The following is a 23,344-nucleotide window of genomic DNA, read 5'->3' as shown; positions in this document are numbered from 1 at the left end:
ATCTCTACATTCTTCGTTGGCGCCGTCGATTCTGTGATGGGGTAAGACATACCGTATTTTGGCTTCGTCCAGCCCAAGTGCGAATGGACGCGGTTTTTCAGGAATCAACCGCCAGCGAATCATAAATCGACGAATTATCGCTTCTACGAGAACACCTGCACGAGTCGTTCACGAGGCGGAACTTGATTTGTCAGCAACTTGCAATCAGCCATGACCTGATCTGCTGTAGAGTGCCATGAAACGGTATATATTCATGCTACAGTGCGGTAATTTTCTTCCTGCATTGCGTTAATCCATTGGTGTATACTCTACAGACTAGCGGCCTTGACTAGGAAATGGCTGCCGAAACTTCCCCAGTATCAGTTATCAACGAGACGTTGGCCGATGTTGCTCCTCCGCCAGAGGCCCAAGTGCCTCCAGATTGGCGCGAGGTGGATGTCGATTTTGACCAAATGACCGCCAAATACAACGATGAGAGAATAAGGCGCCTCCAAAGGGCTGGTCTTGAAAATTACCACCATGTGGTTGACACCAACCTCAGTATCCTTCCGGAAATGGTAGGTGACCCGTTTGCCAAGCCAGTCATACGCGACCCAGTCACGGAGGAGAGTGATATTGCTATCATCGGTGGTGGTGTTGGTGGTGTTTTAATGGCTTGCCGTCTTGTCAAAGCCGGGTTCCAGAATATCAAGATCGTGGAAAAGGCTGGGGATTTCGGCGGAACGTGGTACGTCTTCTCCGCCGGTGCTCATGCTGCATCCGTGCTTATATAGATTCTAGGTATTGGAATCGATACCCAGGCGTTCAGATTGATATTGAATCTTATATCTACATGCCCATGCTTGAGGATACTGGATACGTCCCAGTGCGAAAGTACTCCTACGGAAATGAAATCTATGAGTATCTATGCTCTCTCGCTCGCCAATTCGGGTTGTATGACAAGGTCTTGTTCCAGACAGGCTGCCGTGAGGTGCGGTGGGATGAAGCCACCTTACGCTGGCACATGAAGACTACGAGAGATGACCTCATCACGTCAAAGTTCCTCGTTTCGGCATGTGGGCCTTTCGACAACCCTAAATTCCCCGGTATCGTCGGCGTCGAGACTTTCAAAGGTAAGCAGATGCACACTAGCCGCTGGGACTACGACTATTCTGGGGGGGATACGGAAGGAAATTTGACCAAGTTGGCTGATAAGCGCGTGGGAATCATCGGAACTGGCGCCACAGGTGTCCAGGTCACTCCCCATCTCGGCAGATGGGCCAAGGAACTTTATATCTTCCAACGTACCCCAGCATCAGTCGATATGCGTAACAATCGGCCAACAGACAAAGACACCTTCTTGAAGCAGCCAGCTGGTTGGCAACGCGAGCGTATGGACAACTTTGCCGCTATCTGCACAGGCCACAAAGTGGAAAGGGACTTGGTCGATGATGGATGGACTTCAGCCCTACAAACCTTGACTGGCTGGTATGGCCAAGGCAAGACAGGTCATCACGAATCTCTGACTCCTGAAGAGACAGCCAAGGGTCTGCAATTGGCTGATTATAAGAAGATGGAGTCGCTTCGCAAACGCGTGGATCAAATTGTCAAAGACCCCAAGACTGCCGAGGCTCTCAAGCCTTATTTCAACCAATTCTGCAAGCGGCCGTGTTTCCATGACGACTACCTCCCGACATTCAATCGACCAAGTGTTACCCTTGTGGACACTCGGGGCCAGGGCGTGGACCGAATCACGGAGAAGGGCATCGTGGCAAATAGCAAGGAATATGAACTCGACTGTATCGTCTATGCTACCGGGTTCGAGTATAACAGTGACTGGACACTTCGTCACAGCGTTAACATTTATGGTGTCGACGCTCAGGGCATCTCGGAGAAATGGTCCGACGGTCCTCTTACCCTTCACGGATGGGCAACCAATGGCTTCCCTAACTGCTTCATCGTAAACTCGGCGCAGAACGCTGGCTTCCCCAACTATCATAACAGCTTGATCGACCAGGCTGCTCATCTAGTCTACATCATGACCAAGGTGAAGAATGAAAACATCGAACGCTTCGAGGTTACTGCCGAAGCTGAGCAGACATGGATGGAAGAAATTTACAGAAAAAGCAAAGATCGCACCGAGTATCTTTTGGCTTGCACGCCTGGCTACTACAACGACGAAGGCGCGGTTTCAAAGAAGACTGCTCGGAACAATCCCTATGGCGGGAACAGCATGGATTTCTTGAGAATTGCGCGTAACTGGAGGTCCGCGGGCGGTCTGCCGGGTCTGAGTGTTCGGTATGCTTCGGCAGCAACTTGAATCAGATGATGGACGTGAAGATATGTGAGCCGCTGGTTCCTATCGCTGTTGAGTACACACCGTGTACTTTCTTTAAATGAGGAGATTAGATGTCTTTGAGCGCTGTTGACAGTTTCACCGGAGCCTGAAATTGAAGACGCCATGTATCTCACTGTCGCGAACATGGTGTTGGATTCAGTCTATAGAATGAATTATAGATTAGTTGGCCGCCGCAACGATGCTTATAGGAACGACTCTCTATATAAATCTCTATATAATTACGTTCTAGACTACATATAAGGAGGCTCCGAGCAGAATAATACGTTATCTATACGACTCTCTATTAATCGTACCCTAATCCTTCTCCTAGAATAGATATAGTCCTTTTTGATTACTAGTAAAATAGGCCCAAAGCATCTAACCTACTTTACGTCGAACACGACTAGTTACGTAGGTAGGCTCAAGTTCTTCCCCATTATGCCGTGTAACTAGCGTACGTCGATGCCTTCTAGTAGTTACCTAGGTTTCATCACTCTATAGGATCTTATACTATTGCTCTTTAGTCTAATTAAGGTATTCTTACGCCCACTCGAGACGTACTTATCGATTAGCTTTAGATAGAGGTAGTTTACGTAGAGTAGGACGATATTAATAGCCTCGTTAACGTAAAGAGTATCGAATAGACTTAGCGCTTATATTACTATTTAGCTATAGAGCTAGTATAATCTATTCCTAGGTTATTCGACGTATTATTTTAGAGAATATAATAAACTCTTCTATACGATCCGCCTCCTCTTTAGATAGCCTAGGTAGTCTACTAGTCTTATAATACTATAGTATAGCTTATTACTTTTAATAGGTATATTAAACTATACGCTCCGTAACTCTAAGGAATATAGCGATATAGTGTTATAATCCGAGCTACAAGTAGTTCTGACCAAGGTAGGGTTCCTTAATAGAGTGGGTGCTAGAGTGCTGATCAAGATAACAAAGGGAATACTTATTCGTCGGACTGTATCCTAAAATGTAGGTATAGGATTGCTAACGAAGTTAACTACGAACCGTACCACCTAGGTGAAGGAGCGTGTATATATAATGCTTAAAATGCTGCCTTAGTGCATTGCTGCATTGGAAGCAATACAACAATGCATCAGTGCATCCCTGGTCACGTGATGCAGCCTCGTCCTCCATCGGCTGACTTTCCTTAAATGTCCCTTGGAACGTGGGGCGCCTGTCCTAGCGACCTCATCCGTGACCTAGTCCGTAATATATAGGCGTACGAATAGCCTAGTATTACGAACTAGGTTACTTAAAAGGTTACTAAGGGAATTAAGGCACCTACCTAGGGAAGGAAGTTAGCCGATAGAGAACGAGGCTATATTACGTAACTAGGTAAGGCTAGATCTCCTAGAATCTCTTAGATCTTTTAGATCTTAAGGGATTTAGGGGGAGCCATAAGATCTAGGGAGAGCTATTAGCACTCTATATATATACTTACTACCCTCGTTAAGATAGATTATAGTTAACTTCGTTAGTAATCCTATACCTACGTTTTAGGATATAGTCCGACGATTAAGTATTCTATTTATTATCCTAGTTAATACTCAGTACCTATACTATTAAGGAAACCTACCTTAGTTGGAACTACTTATAGCTCGGATTATAATACCTAGGCGGCGTATTAAGAGGATCTCTATACATTAATCTCGCGTTAAGCGCCTACGTCTAGGCGTCGATAGCGGTATTATTGTTGTTAAGAGCGTAATAGAGAATATAGAGCGTAATAGAGAGCGTAATAGATTATATTCTATAGGGTATAGGCGTAGTTCATTTACGCGCTAGTCCTATTAGGGTTAAATAGCCCTAATAGGGTTAGGATTATACTACGAAAATTACCCTAGAGGAGTGTACGAAATATATACCCTATAGTAGGGATTCCCCGAGGGAAGGAATAGCGAAGGGCGCTCCACTATAGGAGAGCAACTCCCTACGGGGAAGTAACGAAGGAAACGACAGGGAAACCCTATTCTCCGCATAGACCACAGGAAGAGCACGTGACCTACTCTATTGCTCTACTGCTCTACTACTCCCCTCATAGAGCAAGGGAGCATAGGAGCATGGGAGTAATCAACGACACGCCAATATATAGACGCTCGCTGCCTCGAGTACCTTACGAGTAGATAGTTCCTTCGTAGTAAATCTAAGTTTCTTATCGCGTATACCTACGAAGTAAAGGAGTTTAACTACGCTAGTAGACGAGTAGTAACATATAACTACGCTAAAGACGCCTAGGACTAGTATATATCTAGACTAACCTACTCTTATAGTAAACCCTATTACGGTATCCGAAGCCTTAAGTACGATATAGAAAGGCGATACTTAATAATATATTAAATATATTAAATTTTTCGTTTTTAATATTATATTATATTAAGACTAAGCGATACTCTATAAACGCCTAGTTATATAATTACGCTTATATAAGCTAGGATTACGCGATATCCCTTAGGTAAGGCTATACCTAAGCCTTACGGAAGATTCTATAGAACGCGATTCTATTCTATAGGATTAGAAATCACTCACCTTAATTTCTAAGCATCCTAGGAGTTAACTCGTATTTATAAGTACTCGGCTATTACTGTCGTACTTACGAGATATTACGGCGGAGCCTACGCCTATATAATATAGGCCTATACTCCTTTACTTAGATAAACTTTAAGTTTTTAATTAAGATAGAAAATATCGATATATTCTACTCTTTTAATACGAGCTACTTTCACTATAGATCTAAACCTTGTCCACCGGATATATTATAACCTAAGTTACGACTAAGTTATATATAAGGCGTATAAGAACTAATAATAACGATGTAAGCTTATAAGGGAAAATACGGCGAAATTACGTAATACGCTTTATTAAGTACTACTTATACTAATAGGTAGGTTTACTAGTAAATATATTAATTATCTACCTTTAGGGGTATAAGTAGTACCTTAACGTCTCTATCGTAGTAAGCTTAAAGCATAGGGGTCGTAGAGGACACGCATACGGTGAGCGCTTTAAGTATATATAGTCTTGGCGTGGCTTAGTATCGCCTAGTATAGTCTCTAAGTCACGTAATCTACTAACTCTATCTTAGTAATTCCTGATACACTTAACGTACTTAGTCCCGTTTAAAATAATTAGTACTAATTACGACTAAATATTACTAAATATATTAATTACCCTTACTTATATATATACTTATTAGCTATTACTTTTACGACTTCGTAGTTAACTTCGTTAATAATTATAACCTTATATTTAGGTACGTAAGTTTATTCTAGTAAACTTAAGTACACTTTTTATACTAAAGTATATCTTTATACGTTTATCTTTATTAGTAAACATACGTTTAGTTTAGCCCCTTATAAACTAAATTATAATACTTTAACTATTATTTAATTAAATAGTAGAAAAGTTATACTCAGCTAAAGTACGACTTTATTCTCGTAGCGATTAAATCTAAGAAAGTCATTACGTATAGCTTAGCCTTAGATTACCTCGGTAAGAGAATTCTAAGTTCGGTAAATTCTCATGCCGGTACGGCTAGTTTTCTTCAATCACTAGCTAACTCCCAAGCGGTAAAACGGAGCCGGTCAGAAGGCTTGACAGCCTGCCGTGTAAATATGTTGGAAAGGCAAAAGCCCATCACTCCATTCTTAAGCCCTGAGCCGGTATGTGGCCCGTTACATGTTTCTCTCCAGAGACTTATTACAGTATATCGTTGCTTCCCTTGGATACTGTAGCCTATGCATGCGTACCGCTAAGCGAGATTGCCATACCGACACCATAGATTATCCCATTCAGCCCTGCAATGATGCGTTACCAGGATTCCCTTGGTCGGCTTAACGCTCAATTAGCTATTCATATGTACGGCTGACCACAGCCAACATAAACATGTGTATAGAGCAACCAGAGAGCCTTTCCACTGCGCCCCCGCAGCCAACTTGCTTGACACCGGACGTTAACACCTGGATTTCGACTCTCGCCTGGGTTGTATCATGCTTGTCTATGTAGATGATCCGAATTCGGGTCGAGAAGCCACTTCAATGGGGTGATAGGTAAACCGAATCCCTGTTCTTGTGTTGCAGGGTTTGGACTGTGCAATTGTACAGGCGAGTCAGCGTAGATGAGATTTCTGTCTTCTTCTACTCTATGGTTACCGTTCTGGTTTATATAGAAAATAACTAGGCAAATGACCCCCTGGAGCCTATTATCCATGATTCCAAAGCATTTCAGAGGCTGTAGCACTTACGCATTGCTCGTCGTCATGAGGTTGCCCGCGCTAGTCACTTTGGCGCCAATATCTTGGCCTTTGTACGAGGTACTACGCAGTACTTCCAAGCACTAATTCCCTTGTTGGGCGGAGGTCGCGCTACGGAGTACCTCTTGCTTGTTCGCTTGAGTCTGAAGGCGCTTAGATGAAACTGGCCGCCGCCGCTACAACGTCGCACTGAAGCAACTTCACTAGGGTAGGGAGCTGGACGACGTAACTATCGGGTCTCCGTATGTACTCCGTACATATATATATATATACATGTCAAACCGGAATGCGTTTTTGAAGGTGGTCAGGCGAGGGTCAATTGAATTCTTTAGTTGCCTGACTGACTGTGCGCTATAGAGTGCGTTCTTCTTGGTCCAAGTCTTGACGTTGGCTTAACAACGATAACAACACAACCTCTCTAGCTTCTTCCCGCTACTGTAGTTAGCTAAATTGACATTCAATACGGTGACCATGGACATCAGCCAGAGCGCAATAAGCCTGTTCCAATTAGAGGAAAGGTTGGAGTTACTCAATAATATCGACAAATTTCGCCAACACGGGCTTGATCATCTCCCTAAATCGTCGCCTGCGGAGATACAAGCAGCGGAAAGTCATCTGTGCTCGGGGCTCTGTCTGGAATTCCGATCCCGGCTTCTGGCTTCATGTACACGAAGTTTACCACAGAGATTGCGTTAAGATACTTTGTAAAATCCATCACGGGACATACTTTTATCACTTCAGTAAAGTATACGTCCGATCGCCACAAAACTGAACTCGAATCATTCCGGAAAGACATCGCCAGTCTATATGATATCCTGGATCTAATGAACGAGGCTAGGAAGAAGATGAGTCTCGAAGGGACTTTAGGGGGTCAGTCGAGACGTGTTGCACTTGAGGCTCGACGGACAACAATTACTAAATTTAACGCTTGTGGATTTACCCGGTCTGATACGTACATCTAAGAACACAGAAGATATTTCTATAGTTTAAGGTCTTGTCGAGGACTATTTTAGATAAAAGCAAAGCATCATATTAATAATTGTTTCTGCCAAAAATCCCATCGACAATTAAGGTATCCTAACCTTTTCACGGCGATTTGATCCTAACGGCACCCGCAGTATCGGAGTTATCACTAAACCTGATAATATCAGATCGCCCCGAAAAGACTAGCCTAAGGCCAGCAGTTCTGGAGCTTACAAGGAATCATCACGTAGCCTTCAAATTCACCCGTGATTAATACATTATTAAATGTCTGAATGATCAGGAAAGAGATGTCGATAAGCTAGATCGAGATCTCATCGAGCAGACCTTGTTTGATCGCGATCCTTAGAGAAACGCTTTGTTTCACCACAAGTAATTGGGCATAAATTCATTAAGATTAGCGCTATACAAATATCTTTATCACTATATCCTTTAGGTTCTACCAGACCTTCAGACGTCTTTAGAAAAGAGCGTGAAAGAAGCTAAGTCGGCTTTGGAGAGACTCGGTAACTCCCGGACGACGCTAAACGAGCGCATGTATTATTTCACTCGGATCGGTAAACGCTTTGGCGAACTTGTTAAGGATGCTCTGGCTGCGGGCTTTGTGGAAGACCTGCATATAGTTTGATCTCGATATTGAAAGTATAAAGCATCCCTAGCCAGCAGGCTGTCGCGGTCCGTCACGGCGCCACAGAGAGAAGGAATTCTGGTTATCTCTGATTTTCCATCGCCAAAATTTCAACCAAGCCTGCTGTACTCGTACGCGAGTGTACGATGGTCTGATCTACTCTGAGGCATCAGAATCGAGTCATACCAGTACCGTTTTCCCTAACTAACTCCCTGCTAGTCTCCGCACCATCTCACAGTCGCCAGCTCCTAAAAACCTAACTCGTATTCTCTCCGCAATTCACTTAGCACTGTGGAGCCACAACTGTAGAAGTGCGGTCTCTACACTAAACCCGACAAATTTTCCGACGTGAACCCAATATGTATTAAAGCCTCCCCACTACATTAAAAGTTTACTGGATTCTCCGCCTGGATTTCCGATCGGGATTGTGGGATTGCACCCGCCACCTCCAACGCTGTCGAAGGCCCTAGACTCTCCTAGACACCGTGTATTGTCGGTTGATTACCTCGGCGCGTGGGTTTCAAAAGCCGACCTATGCAACGGTCACACAAAGTCTATGCCGTCGGGCCAGCTTAAGAGGCCGCAGTTTTCCACAATTACAAACCGTCAGCTCAGTCCTCGGGGGTTCAATCTTCTCCAGTTTCAGTTCGTCGACATCTGCCAGAAAGATTGCCGAGATGCCCAAGCAAGAAGATGTCGCCGTCATCGCTGAGCAGTCGGAGGTCAACCGACTTATGGCCTTGGACACCAGGCCATGGTATCAAAAAACCAACCTCTGTTTCCTCTACATCTGTCTTGTGCCAGCAGCTCTAGGCGTTGAGATGACCACCGGATATGATGGTTCTGTCCTCAACGGACTGCAGGCCGTTGAATCCTGGCAGAACCGTGAGTTTTCCTTTCGTACATGGCTGTTCGAGGCGATAGTTGACATCGTCCAATTACAGACTTCGGGCATCCAAAAGGAGCGCTACTGGGAGTTACTGGCGCGTCTTATAACCTTGGTGGCCTGCCTGTCTTGCCCATCGTCCCGTGGGTCATTGACCGAATTGGCCGCAAATATAGTATTGCCCTTGGTTCCGTTATCCTGATCATCGGCACGATCCTCCAGACTTGCTCCATTAATAGTAAGACGTCCGGAAATGGCTATGGTGGCCACCATTGAACGGGGAACATTCTAGATACTAACAGCTTGGAATCTAGTTGGAATGTTCCTCGCCTCACGACCCCTCCTCGATACCGGCATCCCCTTTGCCGTTTCTGGAGCTTCGCAGCTGCTCGCCGAGCTTACGTATCCTCGTGAGCCCCTGTTATGTCTAGGCTCTCTAATGCATGCTGGTTCTCCGGCGTAATTCTGGCGGCTGGAGTGACTCTCAGTACGCATCGCATTCCTAGTAACTGGGCTTGGCGTATTCCGTCAGCTGTGTAGTGCGTTCCATCTGTCTTTCAGCTTATTTTCATCTGGTTCATTCCCGAGTCTTCTCGGTGGCTCCTCTTCAAAGAGCGCAACGAAGAGGCACTCTAGGTGTTGATTAAGTACTACGCTGAGGGCGACCGCGACTCCGCATTTGCGCATGCCGAATATAACGAGATTTCTGTATAACTCAGACTAGAACTTGAAAACTCGAAGAGGGGCTGGGTTAAGCTTCTCCAGACTTCAGGGAACAGGAAGAGGGCTCTCATTGCTATGTGCATGGGTGTTCTCTCCCAGTGGTCCGGGAACGGTCTCGTCTCGTAAGTTCTACATTCTCTAAGCAATCACGATTCACGGATGCTTCTATTCTTTCAATATTGCGACTTGCTCATCACTGATTACTATTTTCTACTAGTTACTACCTGGCTCGAGTTCTTACTACTGTCGGAGTCACAGAAAAGCGCACTCATAACATTGTTAACCTCTCGCTTTCCGTACGTCTGACTCACAAATCATTGTTGCGTTGATTCAAGGTTGCCAGCTGACTCTCACCTAGTGCTGGAGTTTGATCACCGCAGGGCTGTGCGCCTTCTTGACTCGCATCTTGCCTCGCCATGTGCAGTAACTCACCGCTTTCTGTTTGATGACTGCTGTTTTCGCCACTATCACTGGTGTTAGCACTCACTTCGCAACTACTGGCGATCACGCAGCAGCTGTAGCTGTAGTGGCCATGATTTTCGTATACAACGTATCTTACAACATTATGCAGCCACTCCTATATGTCTTTATTACTGAGGTTTTCCCCTTCGTCCATCGGGCAAAAGGCATTGCCATCCTCCAGTTCTTCGTGCGCGGCAGCACAGCCTTCAACGCATTCGTTAACCCTATTGGTCTCGACGCTCTTGCTTGGAAGTTCTACCTTTTCTACTGTGTGAGTTCAGCTTTTGTACACCTAGGAAGCTCTGCTCAAACTAACCTGTGATAGGTCTAACTCGCTGTTGAGACTACCATCATCTACTACTTATACCCAGAGACCAAGGGCCCTACTTTGGAGGAGCTGGCCTATTGTGAGTTGTTGGATCTTTTATTATGCTCCAATCACTAACACAGTAACACCACAGCGTTCGAAGAGAGGCCCCAAAAACATGAAGACGAAGACGAGAAGGAGGTGATCAAGCCAGTGCTTAAGGAGGTGGCCTAGGTTTGCTATGCACCGTCTGTTGAATGGCTAGGCGAGGTTGTAATCATCCCTTAGTTTTCAACTAGTTATGTCCATACAGTATGATTAAGATCCAAGGGAGACATCCCACTGGATATATGTGGACAAATTCATGGGCTGTCCCTATTGCTTTTACTTCCAGATTGATTCCAAGTTGATGGAGTTGACGAAGCGGATAATTTATGCAGCAGAAGATCACAGGTTAAATCGAGATCTTGTCGAGAATGCCACTCTAGGATAAGACTGGTTACTGATCTTTTGTGATATTCATTCTGTCCTAGACCAAGTAAGTACGGGGGCTTATCTGCTCGCGTCTCAGATCGAATACAAAGATCAGCAATTCCAATTTCGGAAATCGGTGGTTGAATAGAGGAATCTACCCCCGCTTTAGCAGAGAATGGACGTTTTTGGGGAGTACAAACGCTTGAACCAAGTCGATCTCCGACCTAACTTTTAGCAAGTCCTGAGTCTTCTCAGATGAAGAGAATTATTCAAAGGTCTGGTTTTCCTCTATAGTGCAATTAAATGAGCTGGGTGCTGATTCTAGATGCCGGGAAACTATGCACTGCGCTTCTTCAGATCTGTCCTAGGATAAAGTACACAAAGGCTAAATTAGGCACCTATCGGCTGGCATCACAATGTCGACGAGCTCAACTAGTACCGAAGAGAACCATATTTTTCAAGCTCCAGTATTCTATAAGACAATGTCAAAGAGTTCTAGCATCGTAGAGGTAGTTTCGCTTCCTTTCATCACGAGTGACAACCAGCGCATCTTTCCACTCAGCGTCCGATCGACAGCGCCATGCCTCCATCCAGTAATGAAGGATCAAGACATGCAATGTGTTACCAGAGTAGATTTCCTGCATGCTTGAAACATCGTTGAATCTGCCTGACCCCGGTAGGCTTCTAACGTCCAGGAATCATATCTCCGTATGTCCGCCGAGGTTCGGCGGAAGGAGGCACCTCGTTGGACGTCTCCGGCGCGCTAGCATACGGAATTGATCGTCTTCTAGCCGAAAGTGCCATTGCTTTGTAATAGGCACCTCTTTCACGTGTTGATCTTTCCCCGCGCTGGAATATAAAGGGGCTTGACCCATGTCTAGAATCGACCCAGTAGGCTCGACCGCCATGAGCTAGACAAGCAGCTCAAAAGCTCAACAAATAGCCCAACTAGATCTGTCTGTGTACAAAAGGAGGCGTACCCCATCTGTTCAAGCGCTGCACAGCGTAACCCAGGCGCGATGGCGAATCCCGATTTGACACCAGAGAAGGGACTGGAAAGTGACAACAGCTCCCAAAATTCAAAGTTGGTAGAAATCGCCGTTAAGGAAGCCCCGAACGAAGATGCGACAGCCAAAGAGTATCTGGGCGATCCAGAAAGCAAGTATCCGAGCGGATTTCGCTTCACCATGGTCATTGCGGCTCTGGTTCTCACGACCTTCTTAGTCGCACTGGACAATGTTTGTCTTTGAACACCTGCTGAGAGACCCTAAACTAATCCCACTCTTCTCAAGACCATTATCGCCACCGCGATCCCGAAAATCACCGATGAGTTCCAAGGAATTGACAAGGTGTCATGGTACGGCTCAGCATTTTTCATGACTTTTGGTGGATTTCAATCCACATGGGGCAAGTTCTTCAAGTATTTTCCTCTAAAGACATACTATATTGTTGCCATAGCAATATTCGAAATCGGCAGTTTAGTTTGTGCAGTTGCCAAGGGACCTGACACCTTCATTGTCGGTCGCGCCATTGCAGGCTTCGGCGGGGCTGGCATGGCAACTGGCGCATTTACCGTTATCGGTTTCGGCGCTGAGCCCAAGAAACGACCGCAACTGTTGGCCATTATGGGAGCTACCTGGGGTGTCTCTGTAGTCTTAGGGCCGCTTCTGGGTGGTGTTTTCACGGACAAGGTTAGCTGGCGGTGGTGTTTCTACATTAACTTGCCAATTGGCGGCGTGGTCGCCACAGTCCTGCTACTCTTCTTCCAAACACCGCCTGATGCAAAGCCAGCCCCGGCAAGTTGGAAGGAAAAATTCCTGCAGTTGGACCTTGTGGGTGCTGTTCTCGTCATGGGCCTGATTGTTTGCTTCAACCTCGCGCTTCAGTACGGCGGCCAGACCAGGCCTTGGAAGAGCAGCGTAGTCATCGGCCTCCTCGTGGGGGCTGTTCTCCTCGGGGTTGTCTGTTTCATCTGGGAAATATATCAGGACGAGCGCGCCATGATAGTTCCACGACTGGTACGTTATTTCATTTTGCAAATCGAGAACCGAATTCCGCTGACTTATTGTCTGCATCGAGTTTCGGCTTGCCTCGGTCGGCTTGGGTTCCATCTACCAATTCTTCCTTGCCGGCTCATACTTCACCATCTTATATTATCTACCAATCTATTTTCAAAGCGTCTTCAACGCCAGCCCCATCGGATCTGGCGTCCGCAATCTCCCCCTTATCATTACACTTACGATAGCAGCCATCCTCCAAGGTCCCCTTTTAGTCAAACTCGGCTACCCTACACCGATATTGCTCGGTGGCGCCGCAATTGCGGCTGCCGGCTCTGCCTTGTTCTACACAATGGATATCAACACTTCCACTGGCAAATGGATTGGCTATCAAATAATAAGTGGTGCTGCCATTGGAGGGACATTCCAAACCACAATGGGGATGGTTCAAGTTAACGCTAAGCCCGAGGACATCTCGTCGTCTAGTGCTATTATGTTGTGTAAGTATCCTTATTGACCCTAAATGAGACGCTAACCTTTGAGATTTAGTTTTTCAGACGATCGGCGGCTCACTTTGCCTCTCTGCTGCTCAGGCCGCCTTCAACAACAGGCTGTTAAACAAACTGGCAACTACGGCTCCTGGTATTGACCCCGCGACAGTCCTCTTAGTCGGCGCCACAGAAATTCGATCCGCTTTTGACTCGTCTGAAATCTCTGCAGTAGTCGAGGCATACATGTCAGGACTAAAATCCGTTTTTGCTATCACAATTGGCGCATTTGGGGTTTGCTGCGTGCTTAGCCTATGCATGGGCTGGAAGAAGCTCGACGCTGTGGATTCGAAGAAAGTCAAAGGTGGTCCATGAACATCACCCAGCACAGATTACGGGATTCGTAGGCGTTTCCGCTTGCTGAGAGGCAAAAATAGAGATCTCTCGCAATGTAACTCGTATTAATATTCAAAGATTAGAGAATTTTTGTAGATTTTGTAGGGTTGGTTACTCCAATGGCCTCGGCGGAACAATTGTACTGGAGATCTCTACTTCTAACAGGTATCACGCAGAGGTCTTGTTGACATATATTCGGGGCCAGATCGGCCTTGTGCCTCTAGCCGCTCAAGTCAGTGTGCCACGATGGGTTCCAATCAGCAACGCCATCCCCGCCGGGGACATCGACGCCTGATTCCCCCATCAAACTGTCGAAGAATGCTGTATCAATGCCCTGGAAGACCCAGTGATTCAGGTCTGCCGCTACACCGGGATATAGCTCTTGCTGCTGCAAGGAAACGTCTGCAACCACCGCAGTTGGATGCTGTGATGTACCCGGGGCAGCAGACCTCTCCGAGTGTTGCGGAGGTGTGTTATGCAAGGGAGGGCGAGGCAAACGAATCTCGCGATCTGTATGGTCAAAGTCTCTCGTAGGGGCGTTGACAACCGGCTGAACAGGGTTGCTGCCGAGCACTGGGCTGGCAACGTTGACGGATCCTATGCCACCGATCGTGATGCCAGCTGCGAGATCCTGTGAGAAAAGCGACGTTTTCGTGCTCTTCTCGACGAATCCGATCCCCTTCCGGGTAATTTTAACAGTGCCCCGGTACGGGACAGCAATGAGGAGGACATTGGTATTGTCTTGACTGGACAATGTGGTCGCTTCGCCGCCATCCTCCGAACTGTACAACGGCCCGTGCGCGGCGTCAGCTTCTATGTCGAGCAGATGTTTCAGCAGTTCGGCGCACTTGGCCGCCAGCATGTCTTCGTTGAGCCGGGAATTCAATTCCATCACCGAAAGCGCCTGTTCAACTGTGGCACGATCTCCCATGCGTTGGTGCGCTAGCAGATTTTCCCTCTCCTGGTGGCAGTGGCTATCGAGGTGCGCCAATATCAGGGTCATTCCGGCCACCAGAGCGAGGAAGTCCACCAGGCGGCAGCAAGCTGAAATGTTATTGAAGCTGCGGAACACGAAAAATCGCGTCAGAATCTGGCGGCTAGCATTAGCACAGGTAATCCTGGAATACTCGTTCTTGCCCATTGGCGTTGGGCAGAACAGGAAGGGCAAATGGAGCTGGTTGAGCAAGGTGTAGTGATATATCTGATCTCTGGCCCGCATGGTTTCTAGGAAGGCCTCATTTGAACCTTGGTCGAGGCCAGCAAAGCTCGTTGGCTCCCAGAACTTGCCTGGCAAGCTATTAGCCCCCTTAAGCAGCTCCTTGTCGATGTCTAGTGTCATATCCATCGCGCTCTGCGACATATTGAGTCGATTGCGCTCCAGTATTTTGGCCGATATTGTGGCGTGAACCAGTTCGAGCCGCACGGTCGCGGAGTAACATGGCACGGTAGGGTCGGGCTGAATACCCAAGTCCAAGTTGCCTGCGGGCAAGCCAAGCATCAGTGAGAGGAAGCGGTCCATATAGACAATCCGAAACCACAAGGCTTGCGGGCTGATGTCAGTTTCGGGATCGAGTATCTTCACCGAGGGACTGCGTGGGCGATCGATACCCATGAGTTGCGCACCACCCATCGCCCTTCGGAATGCGAGCCAGCCTCGCCAGATATTTCCGTAATCCAAATGATAGAAACCCTCGTATACCATGCATTCGAGGCTCTCTATTGTCCCAAACAACTCTTCATTGGTGGTTACCAGACTAGTTGCAGTATCCACCAGACGTTCTCTGATGCAGCGATGGTGCTCCGATAGGCCCCTTAGTTTCTCATAGACCGAAACGTACAATAGAAAGGTAGCAAATATCAGCATTTGCCTGGCCAACAAGACCGGGTGAGTGCGGGTACTAGGAATCTTCTTCAGGTTAGGAGGTCTATCGGCTCTTCCACTACCCAGTTTGTTGCGTAAATGCCCACACAGCATAGGCATTTTGCGGCCAGTTTCAAGGAGAATGTCAATGTCCCTTTGGGCTGGAAATGCTGCAACGAGAGCCTGTGATACCTTTTCGTATTTTCCTGTATATGGATGCACAACTCGGACCCGTGTGCCCGTTTGACAGCCGAGGGGTTCGGTGGTTGTTGCTGAAGTTCCCGCCTCGGCGTCTCCGGTTTCTGGGGCAAGCTTCTCCTGCGAGAGGTTAACGGCCAGAAAAGGTACTTTACATAGCCTCACATACTGGTGAGTCAAAATTCCCGGATGTATACGAGGTCTGCCCAGTACACGAAGTCCGCTCCGAGACGGAGGTTGGCCCAGTATGCGAGGTCAGCTCAGAGTCACTGGCGGGCGTGGGAGCAACTGGAGTAGGTCTTTGACCTATGTTAGGTGTAGGCAAGCCTCTACCTGTGCCGCCGCTGTGTTCGACCTTGTTTACCAGGTGGTTGAGGAGCTCTTCCACGCGCACCATCAGGCTAGTCCCGTCGCCAGCTAGACTCGCGTCCTCGGGGAGGTCCTGGTTGATGCATTTCGCGCCACGCCTGCGGCAGGGGACGCACGTGGCATCCGTGGCCGATTCAAATGAGCAGCGCACCTTTCGTCGCTTACACTCCCAGCAGCTGTGTGTTCCCTTTCGGAGTCTCCTGCGCTTTGCTCCCGCTTCATGGGAGTCCGAGTCGCCTAAATCCATGGCTTCATCCAGGCGCAAGGATACAGGACTGCGTGGCCAGGAAAAAATCGTCAACCGCGACCGCCAGTCAGCTGCTCGTCGGAGACGGCTTTGGCACATATCTTGGTGGGAAAATGCTTTAGGCAACATTGGGCGCGGAGCGACGACATTGACTCGTTTCTCCGCCGACTCGGCGGTCAGAGTAGGCATCTTGAACCCCGCCGACCAAACTTCGCCGGAACAACGTGTTGGACCTATGGTCACGGTGGTCGGTGACACCCCGGTGACATATCACGTTGTAATGTTTGGCACTGCCGCAGTGCCAGCCCGATAGCCAGAGCGCGTTCTACCGAACTCTCTCCTGCTCTCTCTCTCCATACTGTACGTGTTTAATTTGCTAACGACAGGTCCTATGGGGAATGTAGGTGCTTCGGTGTTAAGATTATTTACGATTCGTAAAATTCTAATGCACAAGGACTAGCATCGATCACCCGCGGAGCGAATTAGAAAGAGTGTCTCTAGTCTATCCGTGGTAGTTCGAGAACGTCTTGGCTGATGGTTACCGGCCTGACTTCAATGTCTGGAATTTCGAGTCGAAAATTTCGATGTCTCGGGTTTTGAGTCGAAGAATTCGATGTCTAGGGTTTCGAGTCGAAGAATTCGATGTCTGGGATTTCGAGTCGAAGAATTCGAAAGTCGTAGATTGGAGAACGGGCCCATGGGTCGTCGCCATCGCAGCGGATTTCCGGCAACCAGCACGTATAGCTGTTAGCTCCCGACTCGACTGCGTCTTCGTCAGGTGGAATATTTCCCCGTCGCGGTAGTGTAGCATTTACTTAGCCTTGGTGGACTTTCCCCGTCAAGAAAATGGACCATCTCCATGCGTGGAAGCAGAGCCACAATGCAACAATCGATATCTTGCAAGATGTCGTCAGCACTGATGCTCGCTCTGTCGGAGTCTTCTTACTCTTCCTCGTTCTATTCGGCTGGAAACTACTTGCAGCACCACGCTACCCGAAAGTTCCAACATTGCGAATATCAAAGCGCCCCGGGATCTTTGGCGAGTTTGAGGATAAGAGGCTATACGTAAAACATAGCCTAGATCTGATCCAAAAGGGCTACGAACAGTACTCGAAACATGGAATTAATTATTTGTTGAACACGCCAAGAAGAAAGATATTTATCGTGGCTCCAAAACATATGGAAGAGGTTCGCCTTGCGCCGGAGACACATGTGGACAACTTAATCGCGGGCAGCGAGGCACGCTCTCTTTAATTCTCTTCCTAGCACCGAGAGAAATTCTCATCTTTGCACTGCATATACTGACTCTCAGCGTAGCTTACGCAGGTTGCCTGGACACTGCACCACCGTTTGGCTTGGGACCAATTCCATTTCCATGTGCCCATCAGCAAGAGCCTCACCAAGAGCCTGGGACCGAGACTGGCAGACATCGTTGAGGAAGCTAAATTGAGTGTACAAGAAAGTATTGGCACTGGAAAAGGTACTATAATGCCACCCTGACGCACGCAGTCTTCTACTACTTGCATCTACTAACGGATAATAGTTGAAGAATGGATACCGAAGAAAATGCACCCCCTTGGCTTCGACATCGTCACCAGGACCGCAAACAGATTAATCTTCGGGAAGGAGTTAACACGGAATCGAGAATTTCATGATTTGTCGGTGAATTACACCACGGTGCTTTTTGGAGGAGCAGAAATGATCCGCAGCTGGCCAAACTTCCTCAAATCTTTCCTCATGTTGTTTCGGACAGACATCCGCAACGCCCAGAAGATTGCGAAAAAACACCTCTTCCCGATCATTGACCGACGCATCAAAGAAGAAGATAGCTATGTCCGAGCCGGTCGTGGGGCAGAGTGGAAAAAAATTAAACCAGATGACGCTATTCAGTGGGTCCTCGACGTCGCACCAGCCGATCAGCGAAGAGCGGATATCATGGTCTTTCGAATGCTGCATATTAATATAGCAGCCATTCATACAAGTAGTACGAGCTTCCTAGAAGCATTCTACTTCCTCGCCATTTTCCCAGAATTCCATGAAGAGTTAAGAGCAGAGATTGTACAGGTTTTCCGAGAGGAGAAGCAATGGACCAAACAAGCCTTGACTCATCTCGTCAAGCTCGATAGTTTTCTGGTCGAGGCTCTTCGTTTCTGCCCTTTCACATCTCGTAAGTATACGGTGAATACGCTTAAAAGAAATCTAATCTCTGAGAATGATATAGTTAAGTTTCAACGGTACATAATAAAAGATTGGACGATGAAGGACGGCACCATGATTCCTAAGGGAGTCTTCTGCTGGGGTAACTGGGCCGCGCTTTCCTTGGACGAGAACGTTAATGAGAATCCATATAAGTTTGATCCGTGGAGAATGTATCGCAAAAGGCAGGAGGCTGGACAAGCGCATCAAAACCAACTTGTAATGACCTCTACCACAAACTTGACGTTTGGCCATGGAAAGAAAGCGTGTCCTGGACGCTTTTTTGCCGCCAACGAGATCAAAGTCCTCATGACTCTTCTTATCACCAGCTACGATATCCGTTGCTTAAACATACCGGGCGGTGTGGAGGAGATTCGGAAAAACGGATACACTAACATTACGAAAAACCCCATCGACTATCCGGTTGTTGAGTTTAAGTCAAGGAGTCAAGAGATTCCTGAAGATATAAGGCTTCTCTTCACGGAGATCTAACAGCGGCGGCTTTTTCAATGGAAATCGCCTTCGCAAAGCCCTTGCGGAGACGAAAAGTCTATCGCGCTAGAAGAATATATGAAAATCTCAACCGAAGAGGGAAACTAAAAGAGATTGATTATCTGACCCTATTGGCATACTCGTCGCGGGTTGAGGTATTTCAAGATTGGTGTTGCATAATTTGGTCAGCGACCGACGAGACTCATCTGGATTATTCGTGGATCTCGCTCCATGCACTTCTTTGCGATAGAGATTTTGGTTTCAAACCGCAATTCTCAAGTGACAGCCGTATGCATGTTGGGCACTTGAGGTGCTTCTTTATTGGAGGGGATGCAGGGAGGGAGAAGCAAAGTGTGGGGTAGGTAGTTATACTATTATTAAACGCTCAACTGTCTCTGGCCGTACTGATCTGAAGAGGTACAAATGACAAGCTTTAAACCAGTGCGTTTAAATTGAGCAGTTTTCGTGAATTATAAGGATATAGATTGAATTTTGTAACAAGAGTCTGGTCAATGAGGTTTGATGAACTTTTCGAGTTGTTGGTAGCCGCTTCGTCATGATGAGGTAAGGCTCTGGAACCCAAATAAGCTAGGCTCAAGGGAGGGAGAGTGAGGAATAGAGCTCGACGAAACTGGCTACAGCGAGTTTCGAGTTCAGTATTTGCTTGTGGGTAGTTTGAATTCATTCATCGGGCAGGACAGGAAGCGCCGCGGAAGTAATCCCAAGGTCACCAGCGAGTCTAGGGATTGAGACAGTTACTATAAAACGGCAGCAGGAGAAAGGAATTCAGTAAAGCTAACGGTTGTATTAATTATTGTCGTTCCAAAAAGGGAACGGGAAGAAAAAGAAGGTCTATCTAGTCCAACAGTTCCATTCGGCACTACCCCCTTCCTGGTAGGAGGGGTTGTTTCCATCACAATAACCCGTCAAGCCTAGCGGCGAGTTCATAGTTTGGCTTGAGAAGCCGACGAATTTCGAAGCTGGTCAACCAAAGCTTTGGCAAAGTCCGAGTAGCAACCGACCTGGAACACGTAAATGTTCGCCGTGTTGCCGCTGGCCTGACGCTGTGCTTAGCGAGCACTAATCCCTTGCGCAATGACAGCACCCGTGAAACCACAAAAAGCCTAACAACGCTTTCAGATCAATCTCCGCGTTGTAGCTAGATTCCTCATAGTACCACTAAAGTGCTTGATCTAGCGTAGGCAGTCCCAGTGTTACATTTAGGAGGAGTGCGTTCGGCATACCGGCCTCGATGCGAGCCACTTGGCCTACTTCGTCAATTGACGATCCTGGCGAGACGAGGTTGATAACGTCAGAAGGTGGATGTCCGATAGTTACCATTTCCCGGTACAGCACGCCGATGACTCGCGGTTGGGCGTTATGGTATAGCAAGTTGTCAATCTTATAATCCCTATATACTAGTGTCACTCGGTCGACCGATTAATTAGCTAAGTCTAGGCACCGCGTAATAAAACACCCTAGTAATGAAACACGCATTTTTTTGCCACCAACAGTACTATAATCATGATTTGCTAATTATATAGACTCATTAGCACTAAATTAATATATAAATAGTGCTAGGGTATTATTTAACTACCCATTTCGCGTAGTATTTCTAGTATTCGGTCGTATAGAAGACCTCGTCGTCGCCTCTAATGCCTCCATTCCCTACCTAGCCTACCTAATTATCTCGATATTCGTAAAGACCTTATTATAATCGATTACGATACGCGGTTATCTCCTAGCGACTAGCTTATCTAGTTACGTACGTTAAAGAGTAAGTTATTATAATTTTAGGGTAATATCTAAATATAGTCGATCTAATACCTTATCGGTTTTTTAAAGTAGTAAACGGACTAATCGAGAAACGGTCTTACGCCGTAAAATTAAGTTCGTTTCCTATCGAATTTAGCGTTAATTAAGTAGCGTACGAATTTCTATCGATAGATATAGATTTTATCTACGTAATAGCGGCGTAGTTAGTATTAATTAATTAATTTAGCTATTTTATAGTACTTAGTAAGATCGGATAACTTTACGAGGATCCTAGGAATAGATACTAGTCGTATTCTATTTAGTACGAATATAAAATAATAATAGACCCTTATTACTTACTTTTTTATAGGTTTTAAGAAACCTATTCTTCTTTACGGTCGAGGCGTCGTCGTACCTTACTAAGTTAGCGATTTTAGTCCTATAGCGATATTTTAGGAGCGAAAAGTAAGTAAAATTAAGTAGCTAGAAAATATAACTTAAATAAAGTATTAAATAGACTAATACTACTCGGTTTATATAGTATTTCTATATAAATTCGTATAAAGTATAACTTTTATACCTATCGAGAAGAAGAAGTCGATAGTTATTCGTCGCTATATCGGTATTTTAGCCCGTAGCTCAGCGTAACTTAATTTACTATAGGAGCCTAGGGAGCCTAGGGCTACTTAGCGCTTATTCTATATTCTATAAGAACTTATAGCTACTATTATATTTCCTAACTAGGTAGTTTTTATATATAGATATATTAGTAAATTTAGCGTATTTTAATTTTTTAAAAAATTTAAGGTTTAAGGTTTACGCTAAAGTCGGCTAACTCGCTAGTACTCTAATTAATTAACTAACTACGCTACTAACTTAATAATTTAAAATATCGAAGTTTTAGTAAAATTTACTATATATATTATATAATATATTTACTAGTATATTAAGGTTAAATCGGTATATATACTCGCCTATCCTATAGGTCGAATAAGGGGGTAGGGCTACGTTACTAGGGGTTCTCTCTCTTCTAGGACCGTAGGATAAGAACTAATCGACGCTAAAACGAATACTATAGTAGCTATAACTAAAACGATACTCTTTACTTACCTATATTAGCGAAGGAATAGTAACGCTATAGATTTCTATAGTCTTAAGCCTACTAAAGGACTATACTTTTAAGACTTCTCGTAATAGATATATATAAAGCTATAATAGCTTCGTTTATAAAGATTACTACTACTAAAACTTAGGCTATATAGTTATATAGCCGAACTCGTAGAAGAAAAAATACTCTTAATTCTATAAACTATACTCTTATAACTACTATCTAATACTTAACGTACGCTCTCGTACCTAAGATTTCTTTTCGTTCTTCGTTATCGCTTCGATTATCTACTTTCTTCCTTACTTACTTATTCTTCTATACTAAGGCCCCTTCTCTCTTCTTTTATAACTAAGCGCCTCGAGCTCTAATATATTCCTCCCTACTCTACTACTTAGAGAATCGTCTTAAGTATATCTATAATACCTAGAACTATAGGCTCGCTAGCTAACTCGTAGAGAAGTTACCTTACTTCTATAGAAATATCGTAATACTAAGTAATTATATCGTATTAAGAATAATTCTTTATAGCTAGTATTTAGATATTCTTTCTATTAACTTAAGGCTCGTAGTATCGATATCGTAAAAGAAAACTTAGAGAGTAACGTCGAGATTAACGATATAATAGTTCCTCTCGATAACTTATATAAGTCGTTAGCTTTATAAAGAGTAAAGAGCTTTAAACGAAATACTAAACGAAACGAAATTATAGTTAACTAGTAGTAAAGGAAATATCTATACTAAAATCGTAATATTCTAGTACTATATTCTTAAAGTAATATAAATAAAATAATATATAATAAACCGTTCTCGTACTCTCTAAATTATTCGGCTATATAGTTATATAGCCTAATTCTTTCTACTTTAGTAGTTACTTCTTCGATCGTATTTCGATCTTACTTCTAATAGATTATATATTAGTCCTAATTAAATCCTTAGAATCGATAACTATAACCTTCTTCCGCCTAGTAGATATATTAAAATTTTCTATCTCGCCTAGTATAAAAGCCTTCTTATTACGACGGTTAAGAAATAGGTTACCTCGTACGAGTACCCTCGGAAATTCTAGGGGTATTATAAGGGATTAGCTAGGAATTTAGAGTAATTCGTCTAACTACCGTATAACGAGGATTCTAAAGCTAAGGAGAGAAAAGAAAAGAGAAAATCTATCTACTATACGAATAAAGGAAATACT

General features: G+C 45.4%; 8 protein-coding genes across 8 annotated transcripts; 6 read left to right on the top strand and 2 right to left on the bottom strand.

Annotated features, from left to right (window-relative positions):
- Nucleotides 1-335: 335 nt before the first annotated feature.
- On the top strand, nt 336-2,299 carry A1O9_09919 (uncharacterized protein; the record flags this gene model as incomplete). The annotated part of the gene is made up of 2 exons (XM_013401260.1): nt 336-727; nt 781-2,299. The coding sequence occupies 2 exons, from the start codon at nt 336-338 to the stop codon at nt 2,297-2,299; spliced, it is 1,911 nt and encodes a 636-aa protein (XP_013256714.1).
- A 4,863-nt stretch (nt 2,300-7,162) lies between these two features.
- A1O9_09918 (uncharacterized protein) lies at nt 7,163-7,535 on the top strand (the record flags this gene model as incomplete). The annotated part of the gene is made up of 1 exon (XM_013401259.1): nt 7,163-7,535. A coding segment is annotated over one exon (372 nt), but the record flags the coding sequence as incomplete, so codon positions are not given.
- A 1,335-nt stretch (nt 7,536-8,870) lies between these two features.
- On the top strand, nt 8,871-9,542 carry A1O9_09917 (uncharacterized protein; the record flags this gene model as incomplete). Its single annotated transcript, XM_013401258.1, has 3 exons — nt 8,871-9,078; nt 9,138-9,317; nt 9,382-9,542. 3 exons carry the CDS (start codon nt 8,871-8,873, stop codon nt 9,540-9,542), a joined length of 549 nt encoding a protein of 182 aa, XP_013256712.1.
- A 705-nt stretch (nt 9,543-10,247) lies between these two features.
- On the top strand, nt 10,248-10,805 carry A1O9_09916 (uncharacterized protein; the record flags this gene model as incomplete). The annotated part of the gene is made up of 3 exons (XM_013401257.1): nt 10,248-10,535; nt 10,608-10,671; nt 10,726-10,805. 3 exons carry the CDS (start codon nt 10,248-10,250, stop codon nt 10,803-10,805), a joined length of 432 nt encoding a protein of 143 aa, XP_013256711.1.
- Nucleotides 10,806-12,064: 1,259 nt separating this feature from the next.
- Nucleotides 12,065-13,905, top strand: A1O9_09915 (uncharacterized protein; the record flags this gene model as incomplete). Its single annotated transcript, XM_013401256.1, has 4 exons — nt 12,065-12,283; nt 12,338-13,063; nt 13,125-13,542; nt 13,592-13,905. 4 exons carry the CDS (start codon nt 12,065-12,067, stop codon nt 13,903-13,905), a joined length of 1,677 nt encoding a protein of 558 aa, XP_013256710.1.
- A 241-nt stretch (nt 13,906-14,146) lies between these two features.
- Nucleotides 14,147-16,601, bottom strand: A1O9_09914 (uncharacterized protein; the record flags this gene model as incomplete). The annotated part of the gene is made up of 2 exons (XM_013401255.1): nt 14,147-16,105; nt 16,155-16,601. 2 exons carry the CDS (start codon nt 16,599-16,601, stop codon nt 14,147-14,149), a joined length of 2,406 nt encoding a protein of 801 aa, XP_013256709.1.
- A 1,566-nt stretch (nt 16,602-18,167) lies between these two features.
- On the top strand, nt 18,168-19,289 carry A1O9_09913 (uncharacterized protein; the record flags this gene model as incomplete). Its single annotated transcript, XM_013401254.1, has 2 exons — nt 18,168-18,768; nt 18,823-19,289. 2 exons carry the CDS (start codon nt 18,168-18,170, stop codon nt 19,287-19,289), a joined length of 1,068 nt encoding a protein of 355 aa, XP_013256708.1.
- A 944-nt stretch (nt 19,290-20,233) lies between these two features.
- A1O9_09912 (aminoglycoside phosphotransferase) lies at nt 20,234-20,723 on the bottom strand (the record flags this gene model as incomplete). Its single annotated transcript, XM_013401253.1, has 1 exon — nt 20,234-20,723. A coding segment is annotated over one exon (255 nt), but the record flags the coding sequence as incomplete, so codon positions are not given.
- Between the last annotated feature and the right edge of the window lie 2,621 nt (nt 20,724-23,344).

Source organism: Exophiala aquamarina (genome assembly GCF_000709125.1).
Source record: "Exophiala aquamarina CBS 119918 chromosome Unknown aczIA-supercont1.11, whole genome shotgun sequence".
Classification (NCBI taxonomy): domain Eukaryota; kingdom Fungi; phylum Ascomycota; class Eurotiomycetes; order Chaetothyriales; family Herpotrichiellaceae; genus Exophiala; species Exophiala aquamarina.
Note: the sequence above shows the minus strand (reverse complement) of the source record. Positions and strands in the feature narration are given on the sequence as shown.